General features: G+C 42.5%; 1 protein-coding gene across 1 annotated transcript in view; it reads left to right on the forward strand.

Annotated features, from left to right (window-relative positions):
- LOC149444263 (beta-1,4-galactosyltransferase 3-like) overlaps positions 1-22,503 on the forward strand; it is a 134,709-nt gene extending 112,206 nt beyond the window's left edge. Inside the window, exons 5-7 of the mRNA XM_089654743.1 lie at positions 3,296-3,418; positions 8,246-8,350; positions 14,719-22,503. Coding sequence (XP_089510869.1) covers positions 3,296-3,418; positions 8,246-8,350; positions 14,719-14,887 — 397 coding nt within the window. The 3' untranslated portion in view covers positions 14,888-22,503. The remainder of the gene's footprint in view (positions 1-3,295; positions 3,419-8,245; positions 8,351-14,718) is intronic.
- The last annotated feature ends 898 nt before the right edge of the window (positions 22,504-23,401 follow it).

Here is a 23,401-nt window from a genome sequence, read left to right on the forward strand (position 1 = left end):
TTATTCGATGGACTATATTGAACAAAAACCATATACACCTCGTGCTCTCCAGTTCCCTTGTTACCTCCTCCCACACTTGCTTCCAGGACTTCTCCAGAGCCTCTCCCATCCTCTGGAACTCCCTGCCCTAGTATGTCTGGTCAGCTCATACCCTGTCCACCTTTAGGCGATTCTTGAAAACTCAGTTTATACAGAGAAGCCCACCCCACCTCCACCTAAGAACTGTACTTGAGTCGCCTCCATCATATCATCCCCCGCAGCTATCACCTTTTGTACCTCCTCCCCCTCCCTTTAGATTGTAAGCTCCATGAGCAAGACCCTCCTATTCCTATTTCCAGCAGAAATTTGAATGCTTGTTCTTTAAACATCACATAAGCAGATTATTAATGTTTAGCTCGATCCTGAATTGTGTTTGTCTGAGATTTGCAGCGGGGCGGAGGGGGAAGGTTCCATTTCATGAAGTATACCCCCCGGGCACAATAGCCATTCTGTTCTCTGATCTTATGGAGCTGGACTTTTCTATTCTGTATCCTCGGGAGGAACAATGACTCCTTGTGTCATCTATACCTGAATGTACAGTGATCACATGTAGCGAGGATTTGGCGAGTCAGCTGGACGCGGTACCAGACTAGTTCTGGGAGTTTTCACCTTTCTCTGGGTTTATTATGAAGCCGTAATGCACCTGACTCTCTTATCCAGAACAAAAGAAAAGGAACAAAGAGATGACTACAGGTGGATGGGATTCTCAAAAGTATCAAAGCAACAAATTCTGAATTCCTGGAAGGGGTAGTGCCGTGTGTATTCCCTGGGTCAATGTATAGACCGTATCAAATGTCAGTTCATGTATGGTGCATAACTGACACTTCTGCCTGTGTGATCAGTGCAGTCCCATCATGGTTTCCATATCTCATATTTACTGTATATATTCATTATATTATATTTACTGTATATATTCATTATATTATATTTACTGTATATATTCATTATATTTACTGTATATATTCCTTATAATATAATGAATATATACAGTAACTATAAGGAATATATACAGTAAATATAATGAATATATACAGTAAATATAATATAATAATGAATATATACAGTAACTATAAGGAATATATACAGTAAATATAATAAGGAATATATACAGTAAATATAATAAGGAATATATACAGTAAATATAATAAGGAATATATACAGTAAATATAGTTACTGTATATATTCAGTATATATTTACTGTATATATTCAGTATATATTTACTGTATATATTCATTATTATATTATATTTACTGTATATATTCAATATTATATTATATTTACTGTATATATTCATTATTATATTTACTGTATATATTCCTTATAGTTACTGTATATATTCATTATATTTTACTGTATATATTCATTATTTATTATATTTACTGTATTCATCATTCTATTATATTTACTGTTTTTTAGGTAAAAAAAACTTTATTAAAAGACTTTTGTACCATAATTTTTTGTTTATTATGTATATTATTATTATTACGATCCATAATTTTATCATGGTAATCAATACATCTTAACCCCTCGCCTACCGGGCACTATTACCCCCTTCTTGCCCAGGCCAATTTTCGGCTTTCAGTGCTGTTGCACTTTGACAATTGCGCGGTCATGCAACACTAAATTATTATTGTTTTTTTTGAGACAGAGCTTTCTTTTGGTGGTATTTAATCACAACTGGGGTTTTTATTTTTTGCTAAACAAACAAAAAAAGACCAAAAAATTTGGAAAAGTTTTTCTTCGTTTCTGTTATAAAGTTTTGTATATAAGTGATTTTTCTCCTTCACTGATGAGACTGCACTGATGAGGAGGCACTGATGAAGCTGCACCAATTTGTTGCACTGATAGGCATTAATAGGTGGAACTGATAGGCATTGATGGGCAGCACTGATGGGGCTACACTGATGATTAGTGCCCTGATGATCAGTGTAGATGTCACCTGTGAGAAATGCCACTTACCAGCTCTCCTCTCCTCATGCACTGTCAGTGCGAGGAGAGGACTGCCAATAACCGGCATTTCCTATTTATACCGCGATCAGTTGTGATTGGACACAGCTGATCACATGGTAAAAGGCAGCTTTGATTGGCCCCTCACCTGGACACGTGTCCAAAGGACAAAGCAATCACAGTTCATGCACAGAGCGCCTCAGGTGGCGCGCAGGGGGTGTGGTTCTTTGAGGACGCCCTCCCAGAACTAGCCAACAGTGCTGTAGCTGACTTTTGGCTTTAGCACGGCCGGGAAGTGGTTAAGCATCATCTTCATCTTTCTAATATTTATATTTAGAATTATTATCGTATGTATTTATTATTTATTTTATGATTCTATTAGGCCCCATTCACATTGAGCGATTTGGAATCGTGGACAGAATCGCCGTGATTCTGCCCGCAATTCCAAATCACGGCAAAGACACACATTTGTGTTCCTTTATTGTTAATGACAGTACTAAAAGGTGCAGCGCTAAAATTATATTAAACCAAATAATACTCCAAATAATAGATAATATTTAGGTCATAAAAATATAATGTTCATAAAGTGACAGGTCGTGCTAAGGTGCCAATCAAGGACTGATAATTACTCCAAAATTCAGTGATGTGCCAAAGGTGTAGTAAAAATACGGCGCATTGGCTCCTCCTTGACACATTTCATGCCACGCACTTCCTCAGAAGGGATTGCCAATCCCAATCATTGGCAAGATGGCCGCAGGACCTCCGAAACGCGTCGAGGAGCCAATACGCCATGACGTCACGCCGCCGGAGTCTCGTGAAGGTCCGTTCCTGACACGTTTCAAGGAACAAACACTCTTCATCAGAGCTTCAAACCCCTCAAAACGCATCAGCCTGTGACTCTGAGCAATTCCTTGGTTGTGCTGACATATTTATATCCTGACCTCTCCATCACTTGGGATCATTTACATCGCTTGTTTGTCTATGGCAGTGTTTGGTATGCATTTGGTAATGTTTTAATTAATAAAGATCTTCTTTAGTGTACTGCACTAGGCCTTTGCACCCTCAATGGTTGTACTCTAAATACAAACCTCTACTGTTGTCAATGGCTAATACAATACAATACTCTGCTGCTATATCTGAAACCTTAAATGTTGACTGCATAAAAGAATATCCAAACAAAAGTCAATCAATAATCCACGGCCTTTTCTGGTGGAATTGCAGGTCTGCCATTGTTCCACAGAAGACACAAGGCTGTCCAGGCGTCTATACTCTGGGGCTGGTGTATAACATCTTATTTTTATTTCCTAGCCTGCCCTATTGGACGTACTTTGGAGGAGTGTCTGCACTGACCCCGGATCAGTTTATGAAAATCAATGGTTTCCCCAACACATATTGGGGCTGGGGAGGAGAAGATGATGACATTGCTGTGAGGTGAGATTGGAGAACAATAGACTGCTGAATGGGACTGTATGTCTATTCCACAAATTCTCATATTTTCTGCCCTATTCTATGAACTTTATACTGACTGGTTAAAAAAAAAAAAAACAATAAAAAGTACCAGAGGCGCTGAAATGGTCAAGTCCAAACTTTATCTCCCTTTTTACCCTAAAGTAGAGGGTCTCCAAACTGCAGCTCATGGGCTGGAATGGGACCTTTGCTTGCCTTTATCTGGCCCTTCCACTGACACCAACAATGAGGCACTATTCCTTCCACGGACACCAACAGTGAGCCATGTTTTCCTCCCACTGATATAAATTATGAAATACTATATCACCCACTGGCACCAAAGATGGGGCACTATTCCTCCACTGGCACCAAAGATGGGACAGTATTCCTCCCACTGACACCAAAGATGGGACACTATTCCTCCCACTGACACCAAAGATGGGACACTATTCCTCCCACTGGCACCAAAGATGGGACACTATTCCTCCCACTGGCACCAAAGATGGGACACTATTCCTCCCACTGACACCAAAGATGGGACACTATTCCTCCCACTGACACCAAAGATGGGACAGTATTCCTCCCACTGACACCAAAGATGGGACAGTATTCCTCCCACTGACACCAAAGATGGGACACTATTCCTCCCACTGACACCAAAGATGGGACACTATTCCCCCCACTGACACCAAAGATGGGACACTATTCCCCCCACTGACACCAAAGATGGGACACTATTCCCCCCACTGACACCAAAGATGGGACACTATTCCTCCCACTGACACCAAAGATGGGACACTATTCATCCCACTGACACCAAAGATGGGACACTATTCCTCCCACTGACACCAAAGATGGGGCACTATTCCTTCCACTGACACCAAAAGATGGGACACTATTCCTCCCACTGACACCAAAAGATGGGACACTATTCCTCACGCTGACACCAAAGATGGGACACTGTTCCTCCCACTGTTGTCAATGTTGGGGCACTAATATTCCATCTGATACCAATGATGGGGCACTATTCCTTCCACTCAAACGAACAAGGGGACACTATTCCTCCCACTGACACCAATGATGGGGCACTATTCCTTCCAACTGAAAACAATGATGGGGTACTATTTCTCTCACTGATACCAATGATGGATTTTTTTTAATCTCAACAACCAGGAAGCCTGAAGCGTTTACTTTCCGCTGTTCTGTATTCACAGTCCGGCCCCCCTAAGGTCTGAAGGACAGTAAACTGGCTCTTTATTTAGCAAAGTTTGACCCCTGCCCTAGAGGAACCCTGAAGGCATTTTCAGGTCTTGGGGAATCTCTTCTAAAACCAAGGGTCAATAAAAAAAATGCCGACTACATTGGTGTCCAGTTAGAAGAAAGCCTCCCTTACAGTGCTGGGTAAAATGCCAACCTTACAGATAGCTAAAATAATCATTGATGTCATGTTATTGACTCGTCTAGTGGCTTTGGCCCTGGAACTATGCAGCCACTATCAAATGAGGGATCAATCAGCCACAGCTCAAGGACCCTAGGATTCCATGAAACCCTGGTTGAGAATGGCTGGAGCGAAGCTGACCCCAAACCTAACAATCTGACTGTACTGTCTGCTAAATTTCCATTAGACTAGTGCAAAAAATGTAATTGCCGTTCACTCATGTCATATGAAGCATTTTCCAGCCTAAATTGTATGTGAAGCCAAAACCTTTTGTTCTGTTAGGAAGGGTTAGCTTACATTTTACTGTTTGTGAGATTGCTTAACTTCCCGTGATGGATGAACCAGAAGTGGGAGGAAATAGTTGTCCCTGGAACAAATGTCCGTATTGGAGCAATTGCCTTTACCTCTTGTTTTGGTGTAAAAGTATGGTGAAACACAGTGCTCTAGTTACATAGTCTGGCTGAAAAAAGACAAAAGTCCATCCAGTTCAACCTAAAAAAAAAGTTATAATCCTATACCCACAGTTGATCCAGAGGAAGGAACAAAACCCAGCAAAGTATGAACCAATTTGCTCCTGCAGGGAAAAAATTCCTTACTTATTCCCCGAGAGGCAATCGGATATTCCCTGGATCAACTTTACCTATAAATGTTAGTATCCAGTAGTGATGCACCAAAGTGAAAATTCTGGTACCAAAACCGAAAATTCAAAATGCACTTAACCAAAACAGATATACGCAGTTTTTAAAAATGAATATATATTTTTGGAAAAAAAAATACACTTTGATTAAAAAAAACAATATATACCCCAATTTTTTTTATAAAATATGAAAGAGAATGTTACGGCGAGTAAATAGCTGCCCAACATGTGTGAAACTGTGGTACTTCAAAATCTCCATGGGTGACGCTTTAAAAATTTCTACAGGTTAGCGATGTAAAGTTACAGAAGAGGGCTAGTGTGAGAATTATTGTTCTTTTTCTGACGTTCGTGGTGAACGCCATTTACATATGTGGGCATGGCCTATGTATGCGTTCCCATTTATGTGGGGGGACAGGGGCATTTTAAACTTTTTAAAAAAAAATTTAATTAATGTTTTGTTTTTGTTTTGTTTTTTTTGTTTTTTTGCACTGTTCCTTTAAAAAAAAAAATATAATCATTTTTATTCTTATCACAAGAAATGCACGCATCCCCTGTGATAGATATAATTAGTGACAGGTCCTCTTCATGGAGAGATATGGGGTCAATAAGACACCATATCTCTCCTCTACAATGTAAAGCATTGGATCAAAAAAAAGCATTGCTCTAGTGCAGTGGTTCTTAACCTTTTTGGAGGTACTGAACCCCACCAGTTTCATATGCGCATTCACCGAACCCTTCTTAATTGGAAAAATAAAATATGATTTTTAAAATTCAAAACATAGGTATATATTTATACATAGGTGCACAAAATGAACAAAACCATTAAAACATGATTTTCACACAAAAACAAAATAATGAATATTTACCGCAAATCAGTGTGACTTCTGCTGTTGTCTTTCAGAGGCCAGTTCAGAAATGCGCGGCATTACCTTGGCAAGTGCCACTCTCATGTCATTTTCGCAACAAAGTCTGTTCCTTTTCTTCGTCTTTATGTCCAGCATCCTCGAAAAGGATTGCTCGCAAAGATATGTTGTAACAAACGGTATGAAAATTCATCCCCCATAATAATTCATCCCCCATAATAATTCATCCCCCATATAGTAATTCATCCCCCATATAGTAATTCATCCCCCATATAGTAATTCATCCCCCATATAGTAATTCATCCCCCATATAGTAATTCATCCCTCATAGTAATTCATCCCTCATAGTAATTCATCACCCATATAGTAATTCATCCCCCATATAGTAATTCCTTCCCCATATAGTAATTCCTTCCCCATATAGTAATTCATCCCCCATATAGTAATTCATCCCCCATATAGTAATTCATCCCCCATATAGTAATTCATCCCCCATATAGTAATTCATCCCCCATATAGTAATACATCCCCCATATAGTAATTCATCCCCCATATAGTAATTCATCCCCCATATAGTAATTCATCCCCCATATAGTAATTCATCCCCCATATAGTAATTCATCCCCCATATAGTAATTCATCCCCCATATAGTAATACATCCCCCATATAGTAATACATCCCCCATATAGTAATACATCCCCCATATAGTAATACATCCCCCATATAGTAATACATCCCCCATATAGTAATTCATCCCCCATATAGTAATTCATCCCCCATATAGTAATTCATCCCCCCCTATAGTAATTCATTCCCCATAGTAATTCATCCCCCCTATAGTAATTCATTCCCCATATTAATTCATCCCCCATATTAAGTCCCCAAGTCCCCCCTGTGTCAATTCACTTACCTTTGCTCCGCGCGTTCCTCTCGCCGTATTCCCGCGCCGTTCCGGTCTTCAGGGCGGACTGTGAGAGGAGCCTAGCTCCTCTCACGTTTGTCACGCTGCTCTGCCTACACACATCCTGACAGCCAATCACTGGCTATCAGGATGTGAGTGGCAGCGAGACTGGCCAATCATTGCATTTGAGTCCCTGCCGCCCGAGAGGAGGGAGGGGAGCGGGCGCCCGGCACACAAGAGCCGCGGCTTGCCGACCACTGGGCATGTCATCACAAATCATGAGTCGGGTGTGGGTCACCTCCGCCGAACCCCCGAGACTGACTCACCGAACCCCTGGGGTTCGATCGAACCAAGGTTAAGAACCACTGCTCTAGTGCTTTAAAAAAAAAAGAATGGCCGGAACGGGAAGTGACATCACTCCGGTCCTCCAAGGGCATAGAGATGTGTGGAGGCCATCTTTCCTTCACTCATCTCTATGCCCAGCGCCGGGATTGATGGTTTCTCAGGTAAGGGTGAACTAACGAGCGGTGGCGGCAGTGAGGGGCAGGGTTTTTTCCGCACCTGTATCAGTGTGTTTTTTTGTTTTTTTTTCAATTTCGGTGCATCCCTAGTATCCAGTTATATTATGTGTATCTAAGAAAGAACAATATGGGTGAGAATTGTAATTCCAGTTTGGTATGACACAAAGCAGCCCTCTAAATCCTGATGGAACCTAGATGTGGCTCTGAAGACAGAAGTTGCAAAAGGAAGAAGAGTTGACAGACCAGATAAAATCCTGCAATGGGCCATAGTTTGGAGACCCCAAGACAGGAAGTGAAGGAAAAATAACCAGTGGGATACAGATAGCAAAAAACGAACGGGTTTTAACTTTTCTTTATTTTTTTTTTAAGTTTTTGAATTTAGATTGTATTTGACGTGAGATTATTATAGCGACATGTTCTTATCTGGCTACAAAATGTGTTTCTATTTGAGGATTCGTTTATCTGGACTGAGCATCACAAGGACGCCGCTAAGCCTTGGCCGCTATAAAATGATCTCACATGACCGGGATTCTGGAAATGAAGAAAACACGTACAGGTACATGTCAGATTTAAAGACACCTATTGGTATGACGTCATGATGGAGGTCTTGGTCAGGTGGGCCAAGACCATAATATCATGCATTTTATTTTTCTCATCAGGTTATTTCTTATATTTTGTCTAATGTACACCTGTCAGAAGGGCTGCCATTGATTATTATTATTAATGCTAATGCTGCTATGCTTATCCATTGTTTCAGCAGCGTGTGTGATTGATATACAGTGGGGAAAATAATTATTTGATCCCCTGCAGATATTGTAAGTTTACCCACTTACAAAGAAATGTAGGGTCTATAATTTTTATCATAGATGTATTTTAAATGATATGAGACAGAATATCAACCAAAAATCCAGAAAAACACATGATACAAATGTTATAAACTGAGTTTCAGTTCAGTGAGTAAATTAAGTGTTTGATCCCCTACCAACCAACAATAATTCTGGCTCCCTCAAACTGGCTTTTGCTCATGTCATACACAGATTGGTCCTGTCAATTTTAAGAAGGTGCTCCTAATGACAACTCGTTATGTGTATAAAAGACACCTGTCCACAGAATCTTTTTTCCATTCAAACCTTCCCACCATGGGCAAGAATAAAGAGCTGTCAAAGGATGTCAGGGGCAAGATTGTAGACCTGCAGAAGGCTGGAATGGACTACAAGACCATCTGTAGGAAGATTGGTGAGAAGGAGACAACAGTTGGAGCGATTTTTGCAAATGGAAGAAATACAAAATAACCATTAATCGCCTTCAGTCTGGACCTCCATGCAAGATTTTGCCTCATGGGGTAAGGATGATCATGAGAAAAGTGAGGGATCATCCCAGAACTACACGGGAGGAGCTTGTGAATGATCTCAAGGCAGTTGGGACCACAGTCACCAAACAAACCAATTTGTAACACAAGACGCCGCCAAGGATTGAAATCTTGCAGCACCCGCAAGGTCCCCCTCCTCAAGAAAGCACCTGTATTGGCCGGTCTGAAGTTTCTCAATGAACATATAAATGATTCAGAGAAGGATTGGGAAAAAGTGCTGTGGTAAGGTGAGACCAAATTTGAAATCTTTGACATTAACTCGACTCACCGTATTTAGAGGAAGAAAAATGCTGATTATGACCCTAAGAACACCATCCCTACAGTCAAGCACAGAGGTGGAAACATTATGCTTTGGGGCTGTTTCTCTGTGAAAGGTACAGGCCGACTTTGCGGCATTAAGGGGATAATGGACGAAGCCATGTATTGTAAAATCTTGGATGAGGTCAGTCTTCTCTCAGCCAGAACACTGAAGATGGGTCATGGATGGGTCTTCCAGCATGGCAGTGACCCAAAACATACCACCAAGGCAACAAAGGAGTGGCTCAAGAAGAAGCACATTAAGGTCATGGAGTGGCCAAGCCAATCTCCAGACTTTCATCCTATAGAAAGTTATGGGGGAAAGCTGAAACTTTCAGTTGCCAAGAGACGGCTAAGAAACATTAAGAATTTAGAGAAGATCTGTAAAGACGAGTGGACCAAAATCCCTCCTGAGATGTGTGCAAACCTGGTAACCAACTACAAGAAACGTCTTACCTCTGTGCTTCCCAACAAGGGTTTCTCCACCAAGTACTAAATCATGTTTTGATTGGGAATCAAATACTTATATTACTCACTGAACAGAATCTCAATTTATAACATTTGTATTGTGTATTTTTCTGGATTTTTGATTTGATATTCTGTCTCTATCATTTAAAATACACCTATGATAAAAATTCTAGTGGGCAAACTTACAAAATCTGCAGGGGATCAAATAATTATTTTCCCCACTATGGTGTTATTGTGCTGCACTGCTAAATATATAAACTACAAAGTGATCTAAAAACTTTTTATAAATAGATAAAATATAAAATCCCCGATGAAGTCACGTGATGTGTGATGCAGCGCATTAGGCGGAGCTGGGAGACATCTTTATGTACTAAAACCAGAAGTGGAGCGCCGATAGGGACTTTCAGTATCCCGTTGCTTTTATGTGAACTTGTTATTGCTTTTGATTACATGTGAATGCATTAACTTCAATCAATGGGTTTGTTCCCTATGTGCTTTTTGAACCTACTTTAGTGAGTGAGCAGGAGCTCCAACCCCTTAATGGAGAACACACACTTACTGGTTGACAGTGTTCGAATTTGGAAGAGTGACCTTTTACCCATTGGGTTTTTATGCACAATATGTTGTTGTGAGTCACAAGCTGAAGGCGAGGGCACAGTTCTCACAGTGGTGGAACACGTTCATTTTAATGGTTTGATGTGCCGCATCGGACTTGTGATGTGTATTTCATCATTTGTTCGATGTTTTCATTGTTGCAGCATTGGAGGTGTGGTATCACAGTTCAATTGCAAGAGAATAATAATGATTTCTGTGTCGCATTTAGACTTTAGTTTATCATTATATTTTATGATCCCCCACTCAGTAGTAACCTCCAGCTTTGCTGATCCCCCACTCAGTAGTAACCTCCAGCTTTGCTGATCCCCCACTCAGTAGTAACCTCCAGCTTTGCTGATCCCCCACTCAGTAGTAACCTCCAGCTTTGCTGATCCCCCACTCAGTAGTAACCTCCAGCTTTGCTGATCCCCCACTCAGTAGTAACCTCTAGCTTTGCTGATCCCCCACTCAGTAGTAATCTCCAGCTTTGCTGATCCCCCACTCAGTAGTTACCTCCAGCTATGCTGATCCTCCACTCAGTAATAACCTTCAGCTCTGCTGATCCCCCACTCAGTAGTAACATCCAGCTTTGCTGATCCCCCACTCAGTAATAACCTTCAGCTCTGCTGATCCCCCACTCAGTAGTAACCTCCAGCTTTGCTGATCCCCCACTCAGTAGTAACCTCCAGCTTTGCTGATCCCCCACTCAGTAGTAACCTTCAGCTTTGTTAATCCCCCACTCAGTAGTAACCTCCAGCTCTGCTGATCCCCCACTCAGTAGTAACCTTCTGCTTTGCTAATCCCCCACTCAGTAGTAACCTCCAGCTTTGCTGATCCCCCACTCAGTAGTAACCTCCAGCTTTGCTGATCCCCCACTCAGTAGTAACCTCCAGCTCTGCTGATCTCCCACTCAGTAGTAACCTCTAGCTCTGCTGATCCCCCACTCAGTAGTAACCTCCAGCTATTCTGATCCCCCACTCAGTAGTAATCTGCAGCTCTTCTGATCCCCCACTCAGTAGTAACCCGCAACTCTGCTGATCCCCCACTCAGTAGTAACCCGCAACTCTGCTGATCCCCCACTCAGTAGTAACCCGCAACTCTGCTGATCCCCCACTCAGTAGTAACCCGTAGCTCTGCTGATCTCCCACTCAGTAGTAACCCGTAGCTCTGCTGATCCTCCTCTCTCTCTCTCTCTCTGGTCCCCGCTCACCTCCCGCTATATTGCTCCCATGCTGCTCAACACATGTGACATTGCTAGTTTCTCCTGCTCTGATTCCCCAGGTCTGCTGATTGTCAGCCGCTCACTCCTCTCAATCTGGTCTACTCTCACCTTCTGGTATAGTGTTCCCATGATACATAGGACGTGTGCCATCTGCTAGTTGCTCAGCTCTGGACCCCGTTCACCTTCCTGCTGCTTCTCATTGTACACCAGGTGTGACATCTGCACCAAACCCTTCCAGAATATACACACACAGGGTTGTTTTTCCCTCCAGGAATAGTTGCAGGTACATCCCCCTCTGAGTTGCCCCATGTTTCTGCCCCCTACCCACCTCTGAGTACCATCCCTTGATTCCACCCCCCCCCCCCACCTCATGGTATTTTGCCTGGATTTTGTTAATTAGAAACTAAAGCAATAAAGCAGAGAGCAGGATCCCCTGCAACTAGCAATAATAGACCCCCCCCAGCAACAATACATCTCTCAGCAGTCCTCAACAATAGACCCCTCCCTCAAAAGTAAATCCCTCCCAGCAACATTTGACCCTCCTCAGCAGCAGTAGATTCCCCACCAGCATCAATTTACCCCCCAGCAACAAGACCCCTCCTAGTGACAATCTATCCCCCAGCAGCCAGCATCAGTAGATCCTCCAGCACACCACAGAAACCCTTGGCATTGCATTCAGTACTGGAGGTGCTGGAACTGCATTCCCGCTGAAAAAAGCCCTGTATACACATGAACCAGAAGGGACTGCTAATGACGTCTTTCTTGTTTTCTTGTTGGTTTCAGTGCTTCCTCCCTCGCACCTGCAATACCTCCAAAGCAAAGCTAAAGCTCAATAAATGCCCCTCAAAAGCTTCAGGTGCTGTTAGTAGGCTTTGTCATAGACTTCTATGGAGGCTTCGGAGATGCTTTGAAGCACCAAGAAAGCGACATGGGGTGTAAATTTTGCAGAAAAGCAAATACAGTGTTTAAACAAGACTGTGAGCCAACCGTTTTATTTAGTGATCGTAAAACAAGTGTAAAGAGTCCTTAGAGATTTGTACTTCTGTCCGTGTTCCTGTTGCTGGTTTTTCTTCATGTTTTACCCAATTATAGTATTCACACCGGAACAAGAAATTTGTAGAATTCCCTCCACAATTTCATAGACAGCAGTAAAATCCTGGAAGAGGATCCCCTTTTGCATTCCAAAATAAAAAAAATGTAAAAAAAAATAAAATAGTTGCTGGCTATAGATACAGTACCTTGAAAAAGTCTTCCTCCCCCTTGAAACTTTGCACATTGTGTCATGTTACAACCAAAAATGTCTGTATTTTATTGGGATTTGATGTGATAGACCAACACAAAGTGGCACATAATTGTGAAGTGGAAGGAAAATGATAAATGACAAAATGTTTTACAAATAAATCTGTGAAAAGTGTGGCAGCATTTGTATTCAGCCCCCCGGAGTCAATACTGTGTTGGACCCCCTTTCGCTGCAAGTCTTTTTGGGGACGTCTCTACCAGCTTTGCACATCTAGAGAGGGACATTTCTGCTCATTCTTCTCTGCAGAATAGCTCAAGCTCTGTCAGATTGGATGGAGAGTGTCTGTGAACAGCAATTTTCAAGTGTTGCCACAGATTCTCCATTGGATTTAGGTCTGGACTGTGACTGGGCCATTCTAACACATGAATATGCTTTGATCTAAACCATTCCATTGTAGCTCTGGCTGGATGTTTCGGGTCGTCCTGCTGGAAGGTGAACCTCCGCCCCGGTCTCAGGTCTTTTGCAGACTCTAACAGGTTTTCTTCTACGATTTCCCTGTATTTGGCTCTATCCATCTTCCCATCAACTCTGACCAGCTTCCCTGTCCCTGCTGAAGAAAAGCATCCCCACAACATGATGCTGCCACCACCATGTTTCACGGTGGGGATGGTGTGTTCAGGGTAAAGTGCAGTGTTAGTTTTCTGCCATACATAGCGTTTTTAGGCCAAAAAGTTCCATTTTGACCAGAGCCCCTTCTTCCATATGTTTGCTGTGTCCCCCACATGGCTTCTCGCAAACTGCAAATGGGACTTCTTATGGCTTTCTTTCAACAATGGCTTTCTTCTTGCTACTCTTCCATAAAGGACAGATTTATGAAGTGCACAACTAATAGTTATCCTGTGGACAGATTCTCCCACCTGAGCTGTGGATCTCTGCAGCTCCTCCAGAGTTCCCATGGGCCTCTTGGCTACTTCTCTGATGAATGCTCTCCTTGCCCGGCCTGTCAGTTTAGGTGGACGGCCATGTCTTAGTACGTTTTGCAGTTGTGCCGTACTCTTTCCATTTTCGGATGATGGATTGAGCAGTGCTCTGTAAGATGTTCAAAGCTTGGGATATTTTTTTTATAACCTAACCACAACTTTATCCCTGACCTGTCTGGTGTGTTCTTTGGCCTTCATGATGCTGTTTGTTCACTAATGTTCTCTAACAAACCTCTGAGGGCTTCACAGAACAGCTGTATTTATACTGAGATTAAATTACACACAGGTGGACTCTATTTACTAATTAGGTGACTTCTGAAGGCAATTGGTTCCACTAGATTTTAGTTAGGGGTATCAGAGTAAAGGGGGCTGAATACAAATGCACGCCACACTTTTCAGATATTTATTTGTAAAACATTTTGAAAACCATTTTATGTGCCACTTTGTGTTGGTCTATCACATCAAATCCCAATAAAATACATTTCTGTTTTTGGTTGTAACATGACAAAATGTGGAAAATTTCAAGGGGTGTGAACATTATGTGAAAATGTTTTTAGTAACTGAGGCACAAATGGCTGATCATAAAAGGGAAAAGTCCTGTGAAGGTTAATGATGCTTCATTCTGTAGAGTTTGGTTAAGGAGCAGTTAGGTTTCTCCACTCTACCCCTCCAGCCTACTTAATAGGCCTAAAAGACAGACGACCCCCCTGTACCTGCTGTAGTTACACCCTTATGTCTTCTGTTTCCCTTTTAGGTTCAATCTCCTTAGAAACACCAGGAAAACCTGGAGAGATGATGGAATGAACTCCTTAGACTTTACTCTACTTTCCAGGGAACAAACCGCACTGTATACCAACATTACGGTGGACGTTGGTGAAGCTCCGCCCACCCCGACTGAAGCCAGCAAATGGAAGTTCTTTTGATGGTCACAGACCATCGGTTTTGGAGATGTACTATTTGGATATCTGCAATGGAAAACTGGACTGATGTTTAAAGTTGAACCCATCAAGGTTCGCTGTGTTCTTTGCAGGTACCGGTACTGCCACATTGCTGGCACCCCAGGGTGCCCACAAGTACTTCTATTAAACTTCTTGTGAGCACTTGTGGAGCCTCTGTCTACCAGGTGCACAATGAGGGTTCAACCTCTGCCACCACCTATTGTGGGGAAAGCAGTTCCCAATGACTGTTCCTTCCATGAGTGGTCTACCGCCATCAATGTGTGTGGGGCCCGTTGACTTGACATCCTCGTCTAATTTTTGTGAGTAGATATAGTTTGAAAAAGTAACCTTGCAAACAGTGGCAGGCTTTCTTGAAGTGCTTCTCTTCTTGACAAATGTGACAATCACAGTTAAAGTGAATGTGACCTGACCACTGAGGTAACAGTGCTGAAGTGGTGCCCATATGTCCCTTTTGTGGGCCTTTAAATTGATCTCTTTAGAGCCTTTTTGATCTAAAGCCAAGGCTGTGCCATGGGGCTTCAACTTCCCCCCCAAGTCCAGCCTCCTCATGACGCTAAGGCCCACCCATTATCTAACGAGGGGCAGGAAGGGGTGTGCAATAATCTCAACTTGGGCAAAAGTCAAGGCCCCCCTTGTGTAGCCTGGGACTAGGATCTACGGAAATGTTTCTGTGGGATCAATTTGAAATGGGGAGTACAGGCAGCCATCTCATACCAGGCTTGGACCCTGTTGGGTGAGCAGGGGTATCTGGGCCTAGCTGGGACTACCTGTGCCCCCCTCCACTCAGTCACATCGCAGTACCACTGCAGTGTTCCAAGCTTAGCAGTCCAGGAGCTGCAAGCTACGTTTCCACCCCTGGCCTGCTGCTCACACTCACGCCAAATAAAGTTGGTGGTACTTGGGCTGCCATGAAGGGCTTTTGTCGAGGCTTACAGTGAGACATGTTCTGGAGGACAGAAAACGCATCACGATTATGGGGTTACACAGGGCAGTACTTATTCTAATCGGTACTTCTGAGCCATGCACTGTGTACGCTATATATACCTGAACCCTGCACTTTTACCTTACTCCTGACTCCTGCTTTATGTACATTACACACACCTGAACCCTGAACTCTGTACATGCCATACTCCTGACCTCTGATTTATGTACATTATGCACACCTGAACCCTGAACTCTGTACATGCCATACTCCTGACTCCTGCTTTATGTACATTACACACACCTGACCCCTGAACTCTGGACATGCCATACTCCTGACTTCTGCACTATGTACATTACATACTCAGGACCCTTCAATGTGTACATTACATACTCCTGATCACCTGCACTATATACATTACATACTCCTGACTGCCCCCACTATATGCATTACATACTCCTGACTGCCCCCACTATATGCATTACATACTCCTGACTGCCCCCACTATATGCATTACATACTCCTGACTGCCCCCACTATATGCATTACATACTCCTGATCGCCTGCACTATATGCATTACATACTCCTGATCGCCTGCACTATATACATTACATACTCCTGATCGCCTGCACTATATACATTACATACTCCTGACTGCCCCCACTATATGCATTACATACTCCTGATCGCCTGCACTATATACATTACATTCTCCTGATCGCCTGCACTATATGCATTACATACTCCTGATCGCCTGCACTATATACATTACATACTCCTGACTGCCCCCACTATATGCATTACATACTCCTGACTGCCCCCACTATATGCATTACATACTCCTGATCGCCTGCACTATATGCATTACATACTCCTGATCGCCTGCACTATATGCATTACATACTCCTGATCGCCTGCACTATATACATTACATACTCCTGATCGCCTGCACTGTATACATTACATACTCCTGATCGCCTGCACTGTATACATTACATACTCCTGACTGCCTGCACTGTATGCATTACATACTCCTGACTGCCCCCACTATATGCATTACATACTCCTGACTGCCCCCACTATATGCATTACATACTCCTGATCGCCTGCACTATATGCATTACATACTCCTGATCGCCTGCACTATATGCATTACATACTCCTGATCGCCTGCACTATATACATTACATACTCCTGATCGCCTGCACTATATACATTACATACTCCTGATCGCCTGCACTGTATGCATTACATACTCCTGACTGCCTGCACTGTATGCATTACATACTCCTGACTGCCTGCACTGTATGCATTACATACTCCTGATCGCCTGCACTGTATGCATTACATACTCCTGACCCCCTGCACTATATGCATTACATACTCCTGACCCCTGCACTATATGCATTACATACTCCTGACCCCCTGCACTATATGCACTGTGCACATTACATACTCCTGACCCCTGAACAATACACATTGCATACTCCTGACCATCTGCACTATACACATTGCATACTCCTGACCATCTGCACTATACACACTGCATACTCCTGACCATCTGCACTATACACATTGCCTACTTCTGACCCCTGCACTATACACATTGCCTACTTCTGACCCCTGCACTATACACATTGCATGCTCCTGACCCCTGCACTATACACATTGCATGCTCCTGACCCCTGCACTATACACATTGCATGCTCCTGACCCCTGCACTATACACATTGCATGCTCCTGACCCCTGCACTATACACATTGCATACTCCTGACCCCTGCACTATACACACTGCATACTCCTGACCCCTGCACTATACACACTGCATACTCCTGACCCCTGCACTATACACACTGCATACTCCTGACCCCTGCACTATACACACTGCATACTCCTGACCCCTGCACTATACACATTGCATACTCCTGACCCCTGCACTATACACATTGCATACTCCTGACCCCTGCACTATACACACTGCATACGCCTGACCCCTGCACTATACACACTGCATACTCCTGACCCCTGCACTATACACACTGCATACTCCTGACCCCTGCACTATACACACTGCATACTCCTGACCCCTGCACTATACACACTGCATACTCCTGACCCCTGCACTATACACATTGCATACGCCTGACCCCTGCACTATACACATTGCATACTCCTGACCCCTGCACTGTGTGTAGGCTGAAGTTTCAAGCCTCCCCTACTATTTTTTTTTTCACTTTAGTCACACTCACATTTCTCCGCAGTGTGCACAGCATGCATCATCTTTCTTCTCTCCCATCATTTCTAATGACGAGACTGATTTGAAGACTAACACAAATGTTTCTTGGCAACAAAAGGTGCTAAATATTCTCTGTACCATTAATATATTAGAAACGTTTTTGGCCAGTTCAGGTTCATGTTAAGAAATGGAAGCTTTAGCGATGGTCACGTGTTGGCGGTATTACACCCTTTTGTGCCTTGTAGTTTAACATTTGTCAAGAAGGGGGCCTCACTGGAGCAAGATGGCCGATTGACCGTGCACCTGGTAGGCCTTGGAGAGACGAGGATTTTAGGGCCAGTGAAATGACTCAAGACTTATAGATCGATTTCAATGGAATGGCTACCACTGCGCCCTCCAGTGATGGCAGGACCGCTTTCTAGTGAAGCTTCTATGGTCGCTCTTCAGCCTATAGCTTTCTTCAAAAAAACAGGTGCTGCTTAAAGAGACCCTGTCACCAACTTAGATTTCAGACACAAGCACAGAAAAAACAAATATTTTTATTGATTACTTGCAGTGTTTTTCCTTTCCACACATTTTTATTTATTCTCCGCAATGTGCCTTTGAACTTGCTAGCAAATTTGACTTCAGGAAGAGTCAGCTGCAAGTGTTTAATTACTGTCTGTGCTGGCCCATCTCCTATGCCCCTCCCTTTCCCATCCCACCGCCCAACATAACCATTTATGTAGCAGCCGGGAGAGAAGTTAAGGAAGGAGCGTCACTTGACTGACAGTTCTGAGCCTGCTGGGGCTGCTGACATCACATCCAAGATGGTGACACCCAGCAGCAGTCTCGTGGCTTTTGGATACAGGCATAAAATACATACAAATATTACCGTATAGGAATGCAGCAATGAGGATTGCGACATGTGCGTCCGATACGGGAAAATCCCAGTGTGCAACATATGCAGGAACGCCACAATGTGTGCAACCTATACATGAAGAGTAGTGGTGCACCGAAATTCTGGAAAAAAACAAAAATTCAGGATGCGCTTTGCTGAGAAAACAAAACAGACAATTAAAAAATATATTTTTATATATATATACACACACATATATATACACTGTATGTATATATATATATATAATTTTTTTTGTGTCAATTTAAATTAATATCATGAATGTGAATTTAAAAAATATGATCCAGTAACGTAAAATAACTTTTATTTTGTGCGTTACTTTTATTGCAAGTAACGCACAAACATTGGACAGAAAATAAAATGCAATATATATATATATATATATTTGTATAAAATTAAGAAACTTAAATAGAGGCGTTTTTGCATCAGAGTCAATGGGACACGATTTTGCATTTAAGTCAGTAGGGGGAGTTTTTACATTGGAGCCAATAGGACGCAATTTTGCATTGGAGTCAACGGGACGCGATTTTACATTGGAGCCAACGGGACGCGATTTTGCATTGGAGTCAACGGGACGCGATTTTTGCATTGGAGCCAACGGGACGCGATTTTGCATTGGAGTCAACGGGACGCGATTTTGCATTGGAGCCAACGGGACGCGATTTTTGCATTGGAGTCAACGGGACGCGATTTTGCATTGGAGTCAACGGGACGCGATTTTGCATTGGAGTCAACGGGACGCGATTTTGCATTGGAGTCAACGGGACGCGATTTTGCATTGGAGTCAACGGGACGCGATTTTGCATTGGAGTCAACGGGACGCGATTTTGCATTGGAGTCAACGGGACGCGATTTTGCATTAAAGTCAATGACATTATCAGCGCTTTTTTTTTTTTTTCTTTCTATCTGCAGAATGTCGATAACCCCATTTTCGGCATATAAATTTCGGTGACCGATATATCGGTGCATCACTGAAACAATTAATATATTTTGGGTGCATTATTTATTACACCAGCCAGTAGGTGGCGCAGGACTCATTAATGATGGTCAATGCAACACAATGGATATTTTGTTTCCGTTTTTAACTTTTTATGTGACGGTTTTGTAATTTATTGCTTTGCTTTACTGATACTTTATCAAGCCCCAAGACTGCAGGTGAATTGGGTATTTTTCAATCAATTTTTTTTTTTTTAGATTGTAGGACATTTTTGATCATTTGCAGAGGATTTTAATGTATGGGATCTTTTGGCAATTTTATTTTTTTTTTAAGACCTGAACAAAAAAAATACAGATTAAATTCATAAGAATCCGTATTGGTTGTGCGCCAAAAAAAAAAAACCAGCTGACATGCATGTGGCGTCATTAAAGGAAAGCACAAATATTGAAAAGTTCAATCGAATTTAAAAAATTGCGCAGGCTTGATGCGTGTGGGCAACACCCAACACTGGGACGGACGATCCTTTCAGCTAGGCTGTCTTTGTCGCCAGAGTTCCCTGCCCTTTCCTGTAGAGGGAGCAAGACACAGAAATGTCCAACTGGTACATGAACACAGCAGTGACAACAGTAGTTTGGCTGAAAGGGCAAGCCTCAGCTGTGCCCGGGGTTAGGGGGATGCAGCAAGGCAAAAGGCAACAATTTTCATAGGGTGTACCTACTTTTTCATATGACTGTAGCATATATATATATAATTTTTTATGTTTTTTAAAACAAAAAGTAAATATATTTTAAATACAACTAGTGTGAATCCCTGGATATGACTTGCTGGCCTCTTGCAATTCTCTGTCCAGCAAAGCTCAGACTTGGGGGAGGGGGGGGGTGCGTAGAAACTATACTTGTTACCAATTAGCAATCACAAGTGCTGACAGGAGGAGAGAGCAGAGAGAGGACCACATTGGACTGTTTCTGCTCCTTCACCTTCCAATCGCAGCCTGGAGGCAGGAGGGGTGACCAGGTTGTGCTGCTGAAGCCCTGGTTCCCTCTAGAGAAATGAAGGACGACGCGACTTCCAAGTAATTTTGCTGTATGACTTCCCGGCAACATGGTGCGACTTCAAAGTGACTTTGATGGATCAGTGTTTTGGGGTTTTTTTTGGTTTTTAAACCTCACCTCTCCTCCCTGGTCATCCTTGCTGCCTAAAAACATCCTCCGAAGCACATTCTATTCACACCAGAGTGTAGCGGAAACACATGTTCCCGGTTGCATTTTTTGCACTTTTTTCAAGCGTAAACGTGCGCCGCATGCAGGACAGCCCATTCGAGTGTGGAGTGGAATGGTTGCTGTGTGTTCGGAAATGTGCAGAATTGAATGCAGGTTAATTGTTAATGGCGCCCCAATTGCAGTTAGCAGACGTGTAATGCTGACAAAATGCGTGCCGTTTCATGGCCGAAAAGGTTCTTGAGCTATTTGGGGGCATTTGTCGCATGTAGAGCAGCCAAGCAGCCCATTCAAGTGAACGGTCTGCCCTATACTGGATGCATGTTTACACGTGACAAATACGCAAATAAGGAATTAAGCAGGAATGCGTGTTTCCACTACACTCAGGTGTGAATGGTATGTACTAGGGAGGAGGTTTTTAGGCAGTAAGGATGACCAGGGAGGAGAGGTGAGGGTTAAAAAGAAAAAAAAAACTGTCTCAGAAGTAGCAGCAGATTCGTGACAATGAAGACAAATGTACAACTTCCTGGCAATTTTATATTGAAGTCTATGGAAGTCGCCCAAAAGTAGTGCAAGTATTTTTATTGTTGCAGCAACTCAAGTCGTGGCTAAAAAGATGGCATCATTAAAATGTGTTTTCACTTCACCTGCGATTTTGCATGTCACCAGAATGTTGCAGGTCGCTGGAAAATCTAGTGTGAACCAGAGATAACTGCAGTAATAAAAAGTTGGATCACCAAGTTAGCTGTGCTGTTTGGGTGGGATGTCCAAGTCTTTTTTTTTTTTTTTTTTTTTTTTCGCTGACCTCTCCTCCCTGGTCATCCTTGCTGCCTACAAAAAAAAAAAATCCTCCTCAGCACATTCTATTCACACCTGAGCGTAGGGCTGGATGGACAGCACTACAAATACTTTGGCAGACGCTATTTATTATATTTCAGTGGTGTGTATTACCTCGAAGTCCTCTATTCACGCACAGTAAAACTCTTTGATCCTCTCTTCTAAGATAAACGTAACAATGTCAGATGAGGGGACAATAAATGACAAAAGTATTTGTATTATATATATATAGAGTAATAAAATATTTATTATTTCCTTTGGAAGGCTTTTTTTTTTTTCATAATTTTCGATCATCTTTGTCCTTCTTTAGGATGTAATCGTAAAGAGAATATTTTTAATACAGATGTAACATTAATGTGCAGAGTTTTCATGTCTTACAAGGCATTGTTTTTTAAAAATAAATCTTTAGATGTCCTTACTGCAGAGTGATCCTATAATAGAGTGAATGGCTGCTGTGATTTTATGACATTTGACTGTCAAAGATAAAATGTGAATATTTATTGTGTGATAATAAAGATTAAAAAAAACAAACGTATGTTTTCCTTTTTTGTATCATCTAGGCTGTATACAGAGATTGTGTGGACAGGATTACTGAACCATTGCTGGCCATTATATGGGGTCTGAGGTCCTGTGTGGCAATGATGAGCACTTTTCAGTGGTCGGGGTGGGGGGATAATTTATGCACAACTGTCACCGCTGGGCAAAAATGGCAGCACTTCGAAACTCAGACGATATCTACAGCTGTGGCCAAACGTTTTGAGAATGACACACATTAATTTTCACAAAGTCTGCTGCCTCAGTTGTTATGATGGCAATTTTTGTATACTCCAGAATGTTATGAAGAGTGATCAGATGAATGAAAATTAATTGCAGAGTCCCTCTTTGCCGTGAAGATGAACCTAATCCAAAAAAACATTTCCACTGCGTTTCAGAGCTGCCACAAAAAGACAAGCTGACGTGTCAGTGATTCTCTCGTTAATACAGGTGTCAGCATTGACCAGGCTGGAGATCTGTCATGATTGAGTTAGACCAGGGGTGGGCAAACTTTTTGACTTGAGGGCCGCAATGGGTTCATATATTGGACCTGGGGGCCGGACTAGCTGCTGGTCGGCCCAGCCACTACCATGCCATCCATAGTAAGTATAGTAATATTCCCCCATAGTAAGCATAGTAATTAATCCCCCATATAGTAATTAATCCCCCATATAGTAATTCATCCCCCATATAGTAATTCATCCCCCATATAGTAATTCATCCCCCATAGTAATTCATCCCCCATATAGTAATTCATCCCCCATATAGTAATTCATCCCCCCTATAGTAATTCATCCCCCATATAGTAATTCATCCCCCATATAGTGTCAATTCACTTACCTTTGCTACGCGCGTTCCTCTCGCCGTGTTCCCGCGCCGTTCCGGTCTTCAGGGC

This window comes from Staurois parvus, unplaced genomic scaffold (genome assembly GCF_062004578.1).
Source record: "Staurois parvus isolate SC_StPar_1 unplaced genomic scaffold, SC_StPar_1.0 ptg000795l, whole genome shotgun sequence".
Taxonomy (NCBI): Eukaryota; Metazoa; Chordata; class Amphibia; order Anura; family Ranidae; genus Staurois; species Staurois parvus.